This window comes from Coturnix japonica, chromosome 17 (assembly GCF_001577835.2).
Source record: "Coturnix japonica isolate 7356 chromosome 17, Coturnix japonica 2.1, whole genome shotgun sequence".
NCBI lineage: Eukaryota > Metazoa > Chordata > Aves > Galliformes > Phasianidae > Coturnix > Coturnix japonica.
Window position 1 is genome coordinate 632,485 of NC_029532.1, and position 16,249 is coordinate 648,733.

Genomic DNA, 16,249 nt, shown 5'->3' on the forward strand with positions numbered 1-16,249 from the left:
TCTGCCAGGAACTGAGCTCAACAATGTCCATGGATGTCCCACAGCAAGGAAGCCCAGTGTGGCCTCCCACATCCCAAAGAGATGCAGACACTCACACCTACGCCATGGTCCCAGAGGCTCCATAGTTCAGAGATTTCCACTCATCCACCTCTTTCTTTCCCCTCTCGTTTCCATTAGGGCTGATTGGAGGGATGTTCCTCAACAGCATGCAAGTGGGCAGAGAGAAAAGGTGCAGAGAGATTTTATTCTTGCATTCTTTTTGAAAGTCAGTCAGATCAGTGACTCCCATTGACAAGGCTGAACCCCAACATGTTACATTTGTCAGGTTTTAGCAACATTACACACCCATCCCATCCTTGGTTTTCCTGCAGCGCTCAGCCATGCAGCTGGGCTTGGGCTCCTCCTGCCATCTGTCTATGAACGGGAATAAAACCTCATGACCTCGTCTCACCCTGCCAAACACAGCCTCAAAGTCCTCTGCTGCTCTTGCTGTCAGCAGAAGCATCATAATACACCGGATGAGATCCTTTGCCATCCATCCTCAGCAGACCTAACCCCAAGGATGCACTGCCCAGGAGACTCAAGAAACAAGGGAAGATGCTTTCACTCCGTCTAGACAACAAATATAATCTTATTTTCAAGCTTCCTCTCTCAATTATCTTCCATGAGAAGCAGAAAAGACAGGTCACAGCATCTGAAACTTTCTCTAGGATTTTTTTCCACTTCCATGCAATGAATTAGGGGAGTAGATAATAAAGAAACAAAGTCCTGCACTGCCGCACATGGAAGCCAAGCCACACAACCAGCCCTGCTGCTTCATCCCCACTGCTCAACTGCTGATCCTCCACACCCGAGCCATATCTTGTTCCAGGCACAGCCTCTGCTTAGGCTCCTTCTGAGCCCAAAGGAAAGCAGCCAGCACACCCCTGGGGCAGCAATCTGCTGGTTCACCCTGCCACCTCTGCGGGGAAGGCAAAGAACTCAAGGCCAAGTCTCCCAAAACATCAAGTTTTCATTACATGAACCTCATGTATTCCCAGTTCTCCTACAAGGCAGCCCTGGTCTATCAAGCTATGGGGGACACAGGGACTGGAGGTCCAGTGCTTCTATAAGATCTGCAGGCTAGCCCCAAGGTCTGCTCATCCTCCATCCAAGTGAGTTACCGATATTGAGTTTGCACCTCATAAACACACTCTGAGAAGCTGGAACAAGCACAGGTCCTCTGCAGCAGCCACACTCATAGGCAATATGTTCACTTTCCACTCCAAAGCAAGCTGTGATTTGAAAACGGCAGCAGTGCCAGCTCCAGCACAGCCTCAGCACGGCACCCACAGCTCAGCAGCAAACCATCCCTCCACCACCGCAGTCTGTGTCTCTCTCCTTCATCTCTTCCTTGCCTGGGCTGATGGCTTTGTGACTCTGGACCCTCTTCTCCCCCTGCAGTACAGCACACAACCTCCTTTGCTGCCAATGACATCTGCTGAATTATAAAAGCTTTTCCTCAAGATCTACGTTACTTTTGCACAACTATCTCCCAGATATTGTTGTTTGTTTGGGAATTTTTACTTCAACTTTTCTCCCCTTAGATTCCATTACCATTTTACTCTGATCATAATTTGGTTGAATGAAACACAGTTGAAAGATACCAGATTTGAGGCAAGAACGGAAACAGAGCAAGACGACAGATGCGGCATGCCCTTGTCTTGCTTTATTTCCCATTCTGTCCAAATGACACCCTGGTCTCATTAGCACTTAATGCAGGTGAAAATAAAGGGATTTAAGATTAAAACAGTGTGGGCACATGAAAAACAACCACTCCAGACCTGCTGGAACTTGCCGCGTATCAGCACTAAGCCCTTTCTCTGCATGGAGAACTCTTACACTCACTAGACAATAACTTCGTATCTGGGCTAATAACATCGGATGTGAAACCTCTCAAATCCCATTTGAAAACTTAAGCACTGGGCACTTAGAACATTTCCATACTACATTAAAAAGTGTAACAGCTAAAAGAACAGCATCCCACTAAAGAAACTGCCACCACGAAATGAGTCAACTATTTATCTACAGGTTACAGTAGCAGCCTCGAGGGTAGAGGAAGGTCTTTGGCATCCCACCACCTGCAAAGCAAGGAGGGGTTGTGCAAGGAAATGGTGACCAGCTTCTGCAGGCCAGAAGCACGAGCACAGCTGGTGCAGCAGCAGAGCCACACACAGCTGGATGCCTCATCCAAGCAGATGGAGATGGCAGCCCCCAGCCAAACCAGGCTGCGAGGCTCCGTGTCAGTGCTGTAATGTTCCAGGGGATGAGCTGTAATGCAGCAACAATGGGTCTGGTTGCGTTCCCAATGAGACAAATTCCACCCTGCAGTCAAGATGTGCCAGCAGCCACCCAGCACGCGCTGACACGGAAACTCAACCCAATGGTGAGGAATCGCCCGTGCAACCACAGCACCCCAGGAACGCAGCCCGAGAGCCGAGCACTGCAGCCACTTGACATATTGCTCATTTCCTCCCAAATCTGTTGCAATTCAAGCCAACCCATCTTCCTAAGTGAAACGCTAACCAGCAGCACTGCATCGGGATAGATGATGGCTTTTAATTACGTACACCGAGGAGCACGTGGCACTTTGGCTCTGCTACAAGGGCTGCTCTCTGAGAAAAGCAACTTTGATCAAAGCTCCAGGACTCCTCCATGGACCGTGAAAAGCCAACACAGTGACCTTATGGAGGCACTGCTTCATTTGTCTCCAGATTCTCACCTGCAAGGCTCTATCCACAATGCATTTCATTTGCAGCATCACCTTTGTTATTTACACGTCACTTCAGCTCACACAGGCAGAGTTTGGGAGGTGGAGCACACAGCAAACACACATACACGAAATGGCCCTTTTTCTCCAAATGTCCACTTCCAAACAACATTTGTGCTCCAGTAAAAATACTATATATATATATACATATATATACACACACACACAAAACATAAACATATGCACGCACACACAGATCTACATCTGACAGCTGGAAAGTCTTACAAACAGCTTCAGCCTTTCAGACCGGCTCATGCACAAGGTCACCCACACCAGGACAGGCAGCAAGCAGGCCCTGGTGCTGTGCAATGACAGCTGGAGCTCCTTGGTCACTGGCACACACCTCCCTAGCTCAGAAACAGCCCAGGATGCACGTGCCCAGGTGCTGTGCTGCTCTCTTCACTGATGATGGAGCTCCCAGCACACATCACTGGCCAGATCTGCACTGTCAGCCCACCAGCTCCCAGAGGCACTAAGCTGCTCAATTACGGATCTCCTGCCCCCAGCTGCCATCCCCATCTTTAGTGGACAAGTTCCCTCTGCTAGTTTCTGTCTGCTCTGAATACATCGACAGAACCCTTTGAAGTCAAAATACTCTCAGCAATTAGATCTTCTCTATTTCTTTTTGCCTTCCTAATTATCCTTTTAACTGCCTTCTGCTTATTTTAATAGATCTTCCAATCCTCCTCCTTTGCAGACTGTTTATACTCTTTAAAAGCCTACTGCTTACTGCCTCTAATACTGTTTACATCTCCGTTTAGCCACCTCAGCTCACTCGTTGCTTTTTGCCTGAATTCAGATTTAGCCGGAGGAAATTTCCTCTCTGATCTCTACAACAGTTTGCTGATACCTCCCATTTCCTCCTCCAATACGTCTCCCTCTCATCTGCACGAGGGAGCAAAGCCTCTTCCAGACCACGAGGAAAAATCCATACTTGATACAGCACTGCCCGTGCACTTCCCTCCGTGCTACACCCATCATTCCCGCATCAAGGATATGAAGCAGATTATTAATGACTGTGTCCCATGTGCTCCCTAACTCACTTATTATCATTTCCTGCTTGAAAAAGTAAACAAACAGAATCATAGAACCACAGCCTTTTGTGCAGTGTTACAGGAGGTTACCTATTAGTTATATCTCTACCAAGGGGAAGAAAATAGTTGCCTGTATTTTGGTTGCATGCATCAGCTTATGCTTCCAGCATCTGAAGTGAGCTCACAAGCAGGAGGGGATCTGAATTTTTACAAGATCTGAGAGTGACAGGACAAGGGGGAACAGCTTTAAACTAACAGAGGGGAGATTTAAGCTAGATGTTAGGGGGAAATCCTTTCTGCAGAGGGCAGTGAGACCCCAGCACTGCTGGGTGCACTCGAGGCCCTGGGCAAACGGAGCTGGTGGGGACAACCCTTCCCACAGGTTGACTGGGTTGGTTGGCACTGGATGACCTTCAAGGTCCCCTCCAACCAAAGCCACTCTGAGTCGATGGCTCCATGCTGTGTGAGGATGAACATCCATCTTTGGTTCAGCAGATTCAGGAGCACGGTGTGGTTTGGAGAACAGGAGCTCTTCCAAGCACCACGGCTGATGTGAGCAGGGAACAGTAATTGAGTTTCTCTTGCTAATGACAGAGGTTCAGACAGACTGTGGCTCAGGAAGTCCCCACACCATTATCTGACAGGAGCGAGTATATTAAAGGCTCACTCAATATTTTCTCTGTTCGTTATAATCCTTCCCCAGCCATCTGCTGCTGGACACTGGGAAACAGGATACCAAAAGAGAGGGACAGAGAGCGAGACCTTTTGTTTAAACCACAGAATAGCCATTCTTTATAACATAACAGCAGTTCTCCCTTCTAACCGCTCAGCTCTGCCAGAAAACACTGAAGCACATACTCCATGGATGCAGAGAATAAGTGAAGGCATCGAGATCTGCAGAGCCCACACTTTCCCTTGGTAGTTTGCTCAAATGGCCAACCTCCCCCGCTGCTCCACATTTCCACCTCCTGCTCTTAAAAATATTTTTGTTTTTTTCATTTTCTCATCTGAACGTTTGGATTCAGCTTCCAGGTATCATCCCTTGCTTTGTGGGCTGGTAAAATGAAGGGTTATTTGGTACCTGCTTTTTCCCCCCTCCACAAAGAGAACCAGCTCTATGGAGGCAGAATCAACAAGTGAGACTTTTCTTCACTCTTATTGTCAGGGAGTTCCCCCAAATATGGTACGCGTCCCAAAATGCCTCAGAACAAACACCAAGGACTGTTTCCCCAGCTTGCCGAGTTGCTTCACTCCAACCACAGTCTGTGCCTCCTCCAACTTTTCAACATCCCTTAAAAATTGAAAATAGGGATATTGTATTGATGCATAAGCAATAAAAAAAGAGAATCGTGGTTTTCACAAAGCTCTGCACGCCCACAGTTTGCACTGCCCCATTCCCAGGGGCTCAGTGCTGCTGCTTCTGTTGCAGCCATGTCCCTTTCCTACCCCAAGGCTGCTCTGGTTTCTCTGGTCTGTCCCGTCTCCCCATCCATAAAGGATCCTACAGGATCTCACAGAATGGTTTGGATGGAAGGGACTTGTAAGATCACCTAGTTCAAACCCCCTGCAATAGACAGGGACACCTCCCTCTAGACCAGGTTGTTCACAGCCCTACCCAGCCTGGCCTTGAATTCCTCCATGACGGGGGCATTCACAGCCTCACTTGGCAATCACCTCCAAAGGCACAAATCCCAAGATTCTCCAAACTCAACAAAACTCACCTGATGGAACCCCACAAGTCTGTGGGCCCCCTGGGCCAGCTGGTGACCAACACGTCCCCACTGAGTCTCCAGGGTACCCCCGAGCCTCCACCTCTTGTTCCACACAAGTGTGATGCTACAAGGGGCTGCTGGAGCCAAATGCTGTGTGACATCACAGTGCTTCCCCATGCACTCAGCTCAGCCTCCATCACTGCTGTTACAAACAAGCTCAGTTTGTTCCACATTCCCACCACCTCCCTGCCTGCACTCTGTGCACCCCACGCTCTGCTGCCCCCAGCCTGATGTCATGCTAAGAATGGTGTGGCAACAGCAACTGCCAACCTGTGTGGAATGGTCTCAAGACACCCAAAAGGTGATACAAAAACTAATGAAATAGAAAAGGGAGCACAACGGCCACCCCCCCCCAGGAGCACCCATGTACAACATCCATCCACACTGGCTGGAAACGCTCCTCCAGCCCCCAGCTCAGCAGCAGCCCCTTCTGCACACGCACTACGAATACATCCCGCCTCTTCTTTACAAATAGGGAACAGCAATATTTATTAAACCTGTCTAGTTTTTCTGCTTTATTATGCGTTTTAGCTCTCCTCAGTCGTGATAAGTCTACACAAACCATTATTAGAATTTCTTTTGTTCCTGATATATTTTCTTTCTGTTCTTTGCAGTGACAGTCGCGGATTTTTTTTCCCTTGTGTTTTTTAACTTCCTTTATCAATTTGCTGCACCTGATAACTTCTAACTCACAGATAACTGTCATCCCTTTTATTCTTCTTTTTTCCTCCTTATTTTAATTCTCGCTGGGCTCTGGCATGGGGGGTAGCAGGATATGGCAGTGTGGGATTCAATTTCGGAGCAATTTCAAAACCAGAACTGACAACAGATACTGGAAATGAAACAAACCCTTTGGGGGGAAGTAACCCCCCAAACAAACGTTCCACGAAGCCTCAAAATACAGGCAGTACAAGGCAGCGGGGCAGAAAGATAAAGGAAAATGCTGGAGGATGAATTCACAGATGTGTCCAAGAGGGAAAAAAATGGTTATGATCCAACATCTCACCTTCTCTGTGCACAATTCTTAACAGTCCTCACACAGCAGTTTGTACCAGAGCCACGTGCTTGCTGGGTTGGGACACTCTTTGAGTCAGTCCTGCTCCATTTTGGGTCACGTTTAAAGGCCCGACTCTTTCCCCAGAAAGAAATAACAGCCCCAAAGTTGCTGAGTTTACAGCTCACCGTTATGACTACATGAAAAACCCAACAAAAAGAACTGGGCAAAAAGCTGAGAAGTTACAGTGGCCTAAAAAAAAAAAAATAAATAAAAATCCAACACAACAACAAAAGAAGTTTCTGCAATTTGCCTTAAAAAAAAACCCTCCTATGGCTTTTTTTGGTTTGTGGGATCATTAAAATAGCTGAGCTGGGAACGTCATTCCCTTGGTGGGTTCTGCGAGGAAGGAGTGCCTGTGGGTAACAGTGGGGATGTTTATAGGGGAAGAAAGGCTTTTTGTTAATAAATTCATTCAACTATTGAGATGCAAAATACACCAAATGGTTATTTATATAACAAACCATTATAACGCCATCAAACCTAAATTAATAAAAGAGAGAAAAAAAAAACACTTTGGCAGAAAAGAAACTAAAATGTATTATTTCTGATGCCAGAACAGCTCTGTACGAAAGCATGAATTAATGGAATCTATTCCTCCAATTTATTGCGCAAGGGCCCTCTTGCCATAGAGGGAGTTAAGGTGGAAGGACTGTGTGTTTTGGAAACAACACTGGCCTAATACTTGAAAATGACATAAATCCAGAGGAGACAGATAATTTTTTTGTCTATTTTTGGGTGGGAGGAAGGAAGACGCTGGAAAAATGTAAATATTCCAGTGCCATTTTTCCTCCAGAATGGTATTTTCCCCATAATAATATTCTCTTAACAGAATTAAATGCTCTGTCCTGCGGAGTCAAAGGGAAAAGCTGAAGCAGAGGACTGAGGAACCATTTTAATGACTGCAGTCAAAATACTTGTGGGGAAACTGAACCACGAGCACAAACCCCTGCAGGACCAGCCCTGTGAGGATTCCTGAGCTGAACCAAATTTGAAGCATTGAAAGAAAAAGGGGGAAAAAAATAAATAAATAAAAAGCACATCCTATGAGGAAAAGTCAGGACACAAATGGAAAATTCCTTCCTGGCTCCATGGCCGCTAATTGCACATCTTCTGCTCGGAGCCGAGGATCATAGATTTCTACATATATATTTAATTAGGTTAATTTGTAAAACGCAGACATCTGTCTGCTTAAGGTAGACAGCAACTTTTCATTTTCTACATTTTAAATATCACCTCATGAACTGCAACACAAGCACTGTTTGTGCTGGAATAGGAAGGCCAGAGAGTTCTTTGTAAGAGAGGAAAGCACAAACACACACGGGTTGGACATTCACAGTGTGTAACTGCTACACACACAACATCACCACAAGCCAAAAGCAATGGGCCATTCTCAGTCAATTTACTTTTTGGCAAACGAACCAATTAAGATGATTTAAAAAAAATAAATAAAAATAAAAAAAAAAAAAAAGAAGAAGACTTTAAATACATGCAAGGTTTCAGGAAGCGGGATTCCTATGTTTGTCAATTTGGGCATGTTTTTTCTCATCTACAAATGGCAATAAGTCCACTGAGCGGAGGATGCTCCAATGGGCTCAGTCCTACATCCCTCTGACATCCACACCCCATTTCTAGAAGCAGGAACTGCATCACCACCCTCAGACCACACGATACGATCCCAACCCCACCACCTTGCCCCAGACACATCTCACAGACCAAAGACCTCGAGACCTTTCCACCCCAATGCCTGCAATGTTTGGGCTGCCCCGCTCTGATGCTCCCGCACTGCAGCACTGCCGGCTCTGGCTGCAGAGTTTTGAGCACTGAGGTTTAATACTTCCATAAATAGGCCTAGAGCAATGAAACGCTTATACTAAAATCGTTCTCCCCACGCTGTAAGCAGAACCTAAATGACGGGCCTTCAATGCAAGCACAGCCAAGTTCTGCTGAAAACTTTGCTTCTGCTGTTATTTCCAGGCAGGGAAGGAGGGAAGGACACCTACACCCACACAGAGTGAAACATTAACTCTCAAAAAATTACTCGCAGCCTGAACATACCTGGCAAAACAAAACTGCAGCATTATGGACAGAGCTGACCTGGGTTCCACACAATCACAGCATGGCTACATGTAAGCTCCCCTCAAGCTGAAGAAGGCAGCAATGAGGTCTCCCCACAGCCTTCCCCTCTCCAGGCTGAACACCCCCAGATCCTCAGCTTTACATCACAGAGGTGCTCCGTTCCTCTGAGCATCCTACCAGCCCTTTCTGATTTACTTCTGCCTCTTGTCGAGATGCTGAAGCTCATGCAATACCATCCCCAGAGTCTATGTGTGATACCAATGCTCACCGAGCCCCCACATTTACAACCCGAGGCCTGGCCAGTACAGTGCCAAAGGCCCAGGCCGTGCCCAGCCTCCCCAGAGCCCGCCCTCCATCCTCCATCAATAGACCCAGCCTCCCAGACACGTCTGTATGCATAACCATACACACAGGTATTGATTCCTCCTACACACAATGGCTCCTCAATGCAGCCCCCACCTCTGCTCTGCGAGCTGATATTGGCTTCTCCCCTTTGTCAGCCAGCGTCAGGATACACATCATCTCCAGTCACTGCTTTTCCACTTCCAATGCCATTTTTCAAGTGATGCCAGCCAAATATAGATGTGAAACAAACAGCAATACTGTAAATTACAAGCAAGGAACCTTGCTTATGTAATTAAATCTTTACAGGTACAGTGCACCAGCTAAGCCTTTCTAACATGCATATTAAGGAGTGCCCTGGCAATACAGGTTAGAGAAACAACAACCGAGAAGGATTCCTTAGAAGAGCTGCCCCAGCAGAACACCAGGTGTGGTGACACTGGTCCCATCACAACACACTGCATTTCACCCCAGGCCTTCAGCATGTCTGCCCCAGAGCAACCCTGCAGCTCTGCCACAAAGCAGCCTTCAGCACTGCCCTGACTTCATCCAGGAGCCACGTGGACCCACCTACAGCCATAGAGACCGACGGGTTCAGCTGCTCTGACTTCCACATCTTGCTTCCCTGTGTCTCTTTCCCCCTCCTGGTGCTAAAGCTTAAAAATCCAGCTCTCACGCGACTGCTGACGAGGCAGAGCTGCTATGACAAGTTGCACCAGCGCTGCCTGCCACTGCTGAAGGATACGATGCAAATGGTTATTTTTCATATACTATCCATGGTAAACAGCATCATTCATTTCTATTCCCTTGCTCCAGACAAATCAATGATTGTTAATGCAAAGTCAACATGTCCAGATGTAGTTTGCATACCAGTTAACCACTAAATTGGCATCACATAGTACAGAATAATCAAGAGACATTCAAGGAACCAAACACAAGCGAAAAGGAGGCAGATGACTGCTGATTAATCCATAAAAGACCATTAAAAATTAGAAACTCCTTCCCTAGAAAACACAGCAGGCCCAAACTGAGCACACAACTTCAAAAGCCTTAACACTGCAGTTACAACAGCTCAGAAGTCTAGAGACCACAACAAGTAACATCACCCAGCGCCATTTATTTCTGCTCCTTACCAAAAATGGACCACAGCCTCTGGCCACACTCGCAGGCCTTGCAAAGGTGCTTTCTGCCACCAGTTGTGCCCCTGTCTACAAAGCAGAGCCTATTTCTGCACTCAAGATGCCAAATACATGTTGCTGGGCACCACCGTATGATCAACCCCATCCACTTTAGGGCCTTCCACTCCTGAAGCAGCACAACCAGCACACTACAATTGTCTGCGTGGGCCAAGCAGAACTGGAGCAGCTCGCAGAGCAGAGCATGAAGTGCAGAGCCCTGTGCAGACCAGCCAGGACACCCAGCAGGACTCACACCCACAGCAGGGCCATAGAAGTCCCCTGGCTGAGTTACCCTTCTGCCCTGCACCGCATTGCTTCCAAATCTAAAGGACCTTCAGGGCACAAACCCCAGATCCTGCCCAGCACAGGTTGCCAAAATGAAATAATAAAAAGAAATTAATTAAATCTAATTTACAGAGCCCTGATTTCAGTGCTGTGCAACTGCAAACTGACTGCGCATCACCAGCCCACATGACTGCAACGAGACCAGCACTACTTACAGCATCACGGCAGCAAAATGCATTTAAATCATCCCGGAGTTCTGCGAGTAGGATCGTAACATTGTATACAGCGCCTGTGTAAATAGTATCTACCATGTAATAATGTTGCGTCTATTTTCATCCCTGGCTGAGGACTGGGTGCTTGAAATTCTTCTTTTTGCAGCAACACACCATCCCTGCACTGAGCTGTGCTGGTATTGCTGGGCTGGGCTGGTTCCTTCACTTCACATCACTTAGAATGATAAATATTGGTCAGCATTCCACAGAGGAAAAAATAAGAGTAAAAAAAACCCCTTTGGAAGCAAACTGCAATGTGAAACTGTAGAAAAAGCACCACCAAGCAGAAGGGCCTTCCTGGAAGGACAGCAGCATGCAGCAAGTTGAGACTGAGAAACCTGCTGTAACTTCAGTTCTGCCTTTCTCTTGCCAGTGGAACACATGGTGGGAGCTGCTGTTCCAATGAAACCGATTGAAGCTGAAAGTAAAGGAGCTAAAGTGCATCCCTGTGAGCTGCAGCACAGCCCTGTGACACCGCATCCCAAAGCCCAGAGAAGAACCTGCAGGCTGCCCTCATCCTCAGCACAGCACAGAAACCAGCCCCAACACTGCTATTTTCAGAGCTAAAACTCTAAAATGTGTCGTTTGCAACCCCAAAATGGAATATATGTCATTATCTCTTACTCATTTCAACTCACCCCCAACTCCTGCACCCTCCAAGAGCACAACCCCGACCCTCCAGGTGAGGGTGCTGGGGGGCAGAGGGGGAGAAAAGGCATCAGCAGAAGGCTCTGCTTGGAGAAAATGAGAGAAATCTGAAATAAAGTTAACATTTACCAAAATAAATAAATAAGTAAAGAAATAAGTACTGAAGCCAAGTGGCTTCTTGTGGTACAACTAAAGAATAGGTGAAATCTGGGGGGGTGAGGGAGGGATTCTTGGTGTCAAACAGCACAGGGCAGGCACTGCACTGAGGCTCACGGCCTGGAAGCAGCAATGAAACCCAGCGGGTAATTTGTGCCCCCTCCCTGCCCGCACACCGTGGTCCTTAATCCGGCATGTGCTAAAAAAGGTTTGGGAAGAGGGACGGGAGGGGGAGGGGGAAATAAATGCAACAATAAGAAATATGGAGTTGACATTCGGGAGTGCTCGCTGCTCCCCCAGGAGGAATCCCAGTCCTTTCCATCACCCCCCCCATGAGAAACACAAAATAAACAGGAGCAGAGGGGAGGAAGCAGCGCCGGCTCCTCCAATTTTTCAGCTTAATTTCGAGGAAAGATGGAATTAAGGCGGAATCCAATTAAAAAATTAAAACGGGAACTTTGCTGAGCTCTGAGATTCAGATTTGAAAATTCTGCCCAGACTGAAATTTCATTTCCCTGAAGCAGGAGTGCACAGAGCCACAGAAACAGCAAAAAAAGGGGAAAAAGAGGAAAAAAGCAAAAAAAAAAAAAAAAGCAAAAAAAAAAAAAAGCTTTTTTTTCAGGAAAAAAGAAAAAAAAAAAAAGGCAAACTGCACAAACTGCAGCAGCTGTGGAGCCCAGAGCAGCGCCAGCCATCTTGCTATTTTGTCCCCATTTTAGAGAGGAGACCGTGTCAAGGTTGGTAAAACTCAACGTTGACCTCATCGTCCCCTTCCTCTCCCTCCCCCACTTTTGGGTGGAAAGGCCATGGGTTCCCCCTTCTCCCATATTGCTTTTGATTGAAACAATGCACGACGCGGAGCTCTTTTGTTATTTATTTGTGAAAGATCAACCCCAAGACCCCACGATTCAAGGGCAACCCTACAAAAACCAGCACTCCCCTCGCAACCCCAACTGCTCCAACAGCACCGCACCCCACGTCCAGCAACAGGGAAACCGAGGAAGAAAACGACTTCCACCCCAAACTCAAGCAGGGCTCTGCAGGGCAGGGGAAAAAGCAATGAGAAATTGGGAGAAACATCCTCCCAGCACCGGCCGCAAGCAGTTCAGATTTGCAATTTGGGGGGGATGGGAAAGGGAAGGAAAAACTGAACCTGCAATGAGATGTTGGGTTTGTTTTTGTTTTGCCCTCGGATCGTTCATTATGCACGTTCACAATGTCATGGCGGAGCTCCCACTAACGTGTGCAGAGACAGAGCAGAAACACCGGATCTGGAGTTGTTGCAGTGTTGAGAAAAGCGAGGAAAAAAAAACAAAAAAGGAAAAAAAAAAAGAAAAAAAAAAGGAAAAAAAAAAAGGAAAAAAATGGGAAAAAAAGAAAAAAATTAAAAAAGAAAAAAAGAAAAGAGATAAAAATGAGAAAAAAAGGAAAAAAAGGAAAAAAATGAAAAAGCAGAAAAAATGAAAAAAAAAGAAAAAAGAAAAAAATGAAAAAAAAAGGGAAAAAACTGTGGAAATTTTGCTTTTTTTTTTTCTTTTCTTTTTTTTTTTTTTTTTTTTTTTTTTTTTTTTTTTTTTTTTTTTCCTTTTCAGAAACGAAATAGGAAATTAAATACTGGAAAGTGTTTTAATGATGGCAGCAGAATCCAGCCGGAAAGCCAAGAAATTCAAAATCCAATCTGCCATCTGAGCCCCGGCTCTGCCCGCCCCCGGGCTGCGCTCAGCACCTTTATTGTTTAAGGGCAGTTCTGCATCAAAGCCAAAATCCCCCCCCCAGAAAAAATAAACACATAAATAAACAAATAAACGGACACACAACAGCAATGAAACACTCCGGGGTGTGTCCGCAGCAAATTCTGCACGCTCCAATTTTCCTGCACAACTCGGTGTGACACCGGCCGCCCCCAGCACTGCAGCAAAGCCCGATTGTGGCGCAGCGAGCAAGTTCAAAATTACAATGAGGCGCAATTCCTAATTGCTCCGCGGCAGCAATTCGCCCACTTTGGGAAAGTGAATCTTCCGAGGGGCCGCCCCCAGGAAACTCCATGAGCTCCCCCCGGCACAACGCCCAGAGACACAGCGAGCAACACCCCCAATAAAAAACGGGATCCAAAGGAGAGCAGTGGGGAAAAAAGAAAAAAAAAAAAAAAAAAAAAAAAAAAAAAAAAAAAAACACAAAAAAAAGGGGAAAAAAAAAANAAAAAAAAAAAAGGAAAAAAAAACACCCAAAATTCATTCAAATTCAGCTCAATTTTCATCTCCACATTCCAGCTTTGGCTTAGAAATAGCACTAAGAGCTGTGCCCCCCCCGCCCCAACTTTCTGCTCATTCACAAATAGCCCAATATTGCTTTTTTTTTTTTTCCCTTTTTTTTTTCTTTTTTTTTTTTTTTTTTTTTTTCAATTTTAATTTTCCCCCATTTTCGGGATGCTCTCCTGTAGGTGGCGTCGTTTTAATGGAAAAATATTTTTAAAAAATTAAAAAAAAAAAAATTAAAAAATTTAGAAAAAAAACAAAAAAACAAAATAACCAGAAAAGCAGCTTAGAGCTCGGGGGGAAAATGAGGAGGGTCGGAAGGGGGGGGATTAAAACCGGGACTCGGAGCGGGGATGGAGGGGGGAGAAGCTCCGGGAGGGACGCGGGGCCGGGCAGGGCGGTGGGGGAGCGGGCCGGGCCGCGGAGGCATCGCTCGGCCGGGCTGTCCCCGCCATGGCCGCTCCGGGAGCCGCTTTGTTTTCCGCGCACCGCGGACGGGCCGTTTTGGGCCGCGGCCGAACCGGGCTCGTCGCCCCGGCGGCGCCCCCCGCGCACTGCACCAAAGCGCCGCCGGCGGGGGCTCCGCGACGGGGCGGCTGCGGCTGCCGCCCTCCTTCCCTCCTTCCCTCCCCGCTCCCTCCGCCTTCCACCCCCCACCCCCACACCCCCCCCCCCCCCCCGGGGGACACGCCGCCCCGGCCCGGCCGCCTCGTACCTGCGCTCCCGTCGCCGCCGCCGCAGCGGAGCCGTCCGGCCGGTTCATGGGGCTGGGGCGGGAGGCAGCCGAGCCCCGCGCCGCCGGGGCCTGCGATCCGCCGCGCACAATGCCTCCGCCGCCGCTGCCTCCTTTCCGCCCTCCCAGGAGCGGCGAGTGGGGGCGATGCCCCCGCTGTGCGGGTGGGCGGCTCGCCGGGCTGCTGCAGCCCCCCTTCCCCCCGGGGGCATGGGCCGGGGCGGCCGCCGCGGGCACACGGGCGCTGCCGCTAGCGGCGCGGCGCGCAGGGCTGGGCGGGCGCCTCCCGCTGCCGAACCCGCGCCGCCGCCGCCATCACGGAGCCGCTCTGGGGGCAGCTCCAGCCGCAGCGCTCGCAGCCGGCGGCGCCGGGAGAAAGGGGCTGAGTCTGGCCCAGCGCGGAGCCGCGCCGCGCTCCGGACGGCCCCGCGATGCCCCTCCGCCCCCGCGCGGCCCCGGCCCGGCCCCGCTCCGGTGCAGCGCCGCTCTGCCCCGCTACGGCCCGACCGCGGCACAACGGAGCTCGGGGCTCCGCTCCGCGGGGAGGAAAAGCGGCTCCGGGTTTGGATGGCGGGGAGAAGCCGGGATCCGCCGCGGGACGGGACGGGCGCGGCCCCGCGAGGAGAAGCGGGCGGCAGAACCTGCAGAGCGCCCGGCAGCGCCGAGCCCCGGAGCTCCAACGCGCAGTGCCCCCTCCTCCCCGTGTGCGAGGAGTCTCACACTGTTAAAGCCTTTCTCCATCCTCACGGGAAACTCGTCCCGTCTCCCCCTGCCAAAGCGCTTTTACCCCGCACATCCCCGCTGCGCTCAGCGCTGCCCGGCAGCATTTGCACGGCATAAAAAAAAAAAGAAAAAGAAAAAAAGAAAAAAGAAGGAGATAAAGAAGAAAAAATAAGAAAAGATCCCTTGAAGAAGTGGCACTTCTCCCATGGCAAACACTCAGCACTCACTGGGTGCATCATTAGATCTCACACCCACCTGGCATTTATCACCTTTGCGAAGCATTGCCAACAAATTGCCATTAATGGCATTAATCAAACTATCTGTGCTGCTGGGTTTCCCCGGCCCGCAGAGCCCCCACAGCTGTGGGCCGGGCGCTGCCTTCATTCCCCTTGCCCACACTGAAAGCAGCTTCCCAGACATTGTGAAATACTATTAGGGTTTTTTTTTTTGCCTCTTTCATGGGGATTTTGTTCTGAAATGCTCCAAAATGCTCAACCATCAGAGCTGAATAAAAGCAAAGGGGATGGGAGGTGGTGGGGAGGGTGGGAATGGGAGACAGCTCTGGAATGAGAGCAGGTGGGATGGAAGCCCGGGTTGTCAGCTCCTTCAACCCATTGTGGGTGTCAACAGGAGCCCCCCGAGGATGTGCACAACTCCAAATGGTGTTTAAACATCTCAGAGCTCACTCATCCACACTCACGGCCATCCTGATGGGCAGCAAGGGATCTGTTTGTGTCGGTGCCCTCTCCAAAGTTCAAACTGCATCTGAAGTGCTGCAGTCCAGCCCTGTGCCCAAGCAAAGTGCTGAGCGCTCCTCGTGCTCTGCCATAAATAAGGCAAACCACAATCAGGAAATGGCAAAATGGATATTTATAAACCGCCCCTATCTGCAGAGATATTTGTGAGACC

General features: G+C 48.7%; 1 protein-coding gene across 12 annotated transcripts in view; it reads right to left on the reverse strand.

Annotated features, from left to right (window-relative positions):
- ZNF618 (zinc finger protein 618) overlaps window positions 1–14,835 on the reverse strand; it is an 81,140-nt gene extending 66,305 nt beyond the window's left edge. For 9 of the 12 annotated variants that reach the window (XM_032448058.1, XM_032448057.1, XM_032448055.1 and 6 more), the window contains exon 1: window positions 5,565–5,747. In XM_032448058.1, coding sequence (XP_032303949.1) covers window positions 5,565–5,732 — 168 coding nt within the window. In that variant the 5' untranslated portion in view covers window positions 5,733–5,747. Of the gene's footprint in view, window positions 1–5,564; window positions 5,748–14,599 lie in introns of those variants that run through there. The other 3 variants (XM_015878784.2, XM_032448059.1, XM_015878783.2) reach the window with 2 other exon arrangements.
- Window positions 14,836–16,249: the final 1,414 nt, after the last annotated feature.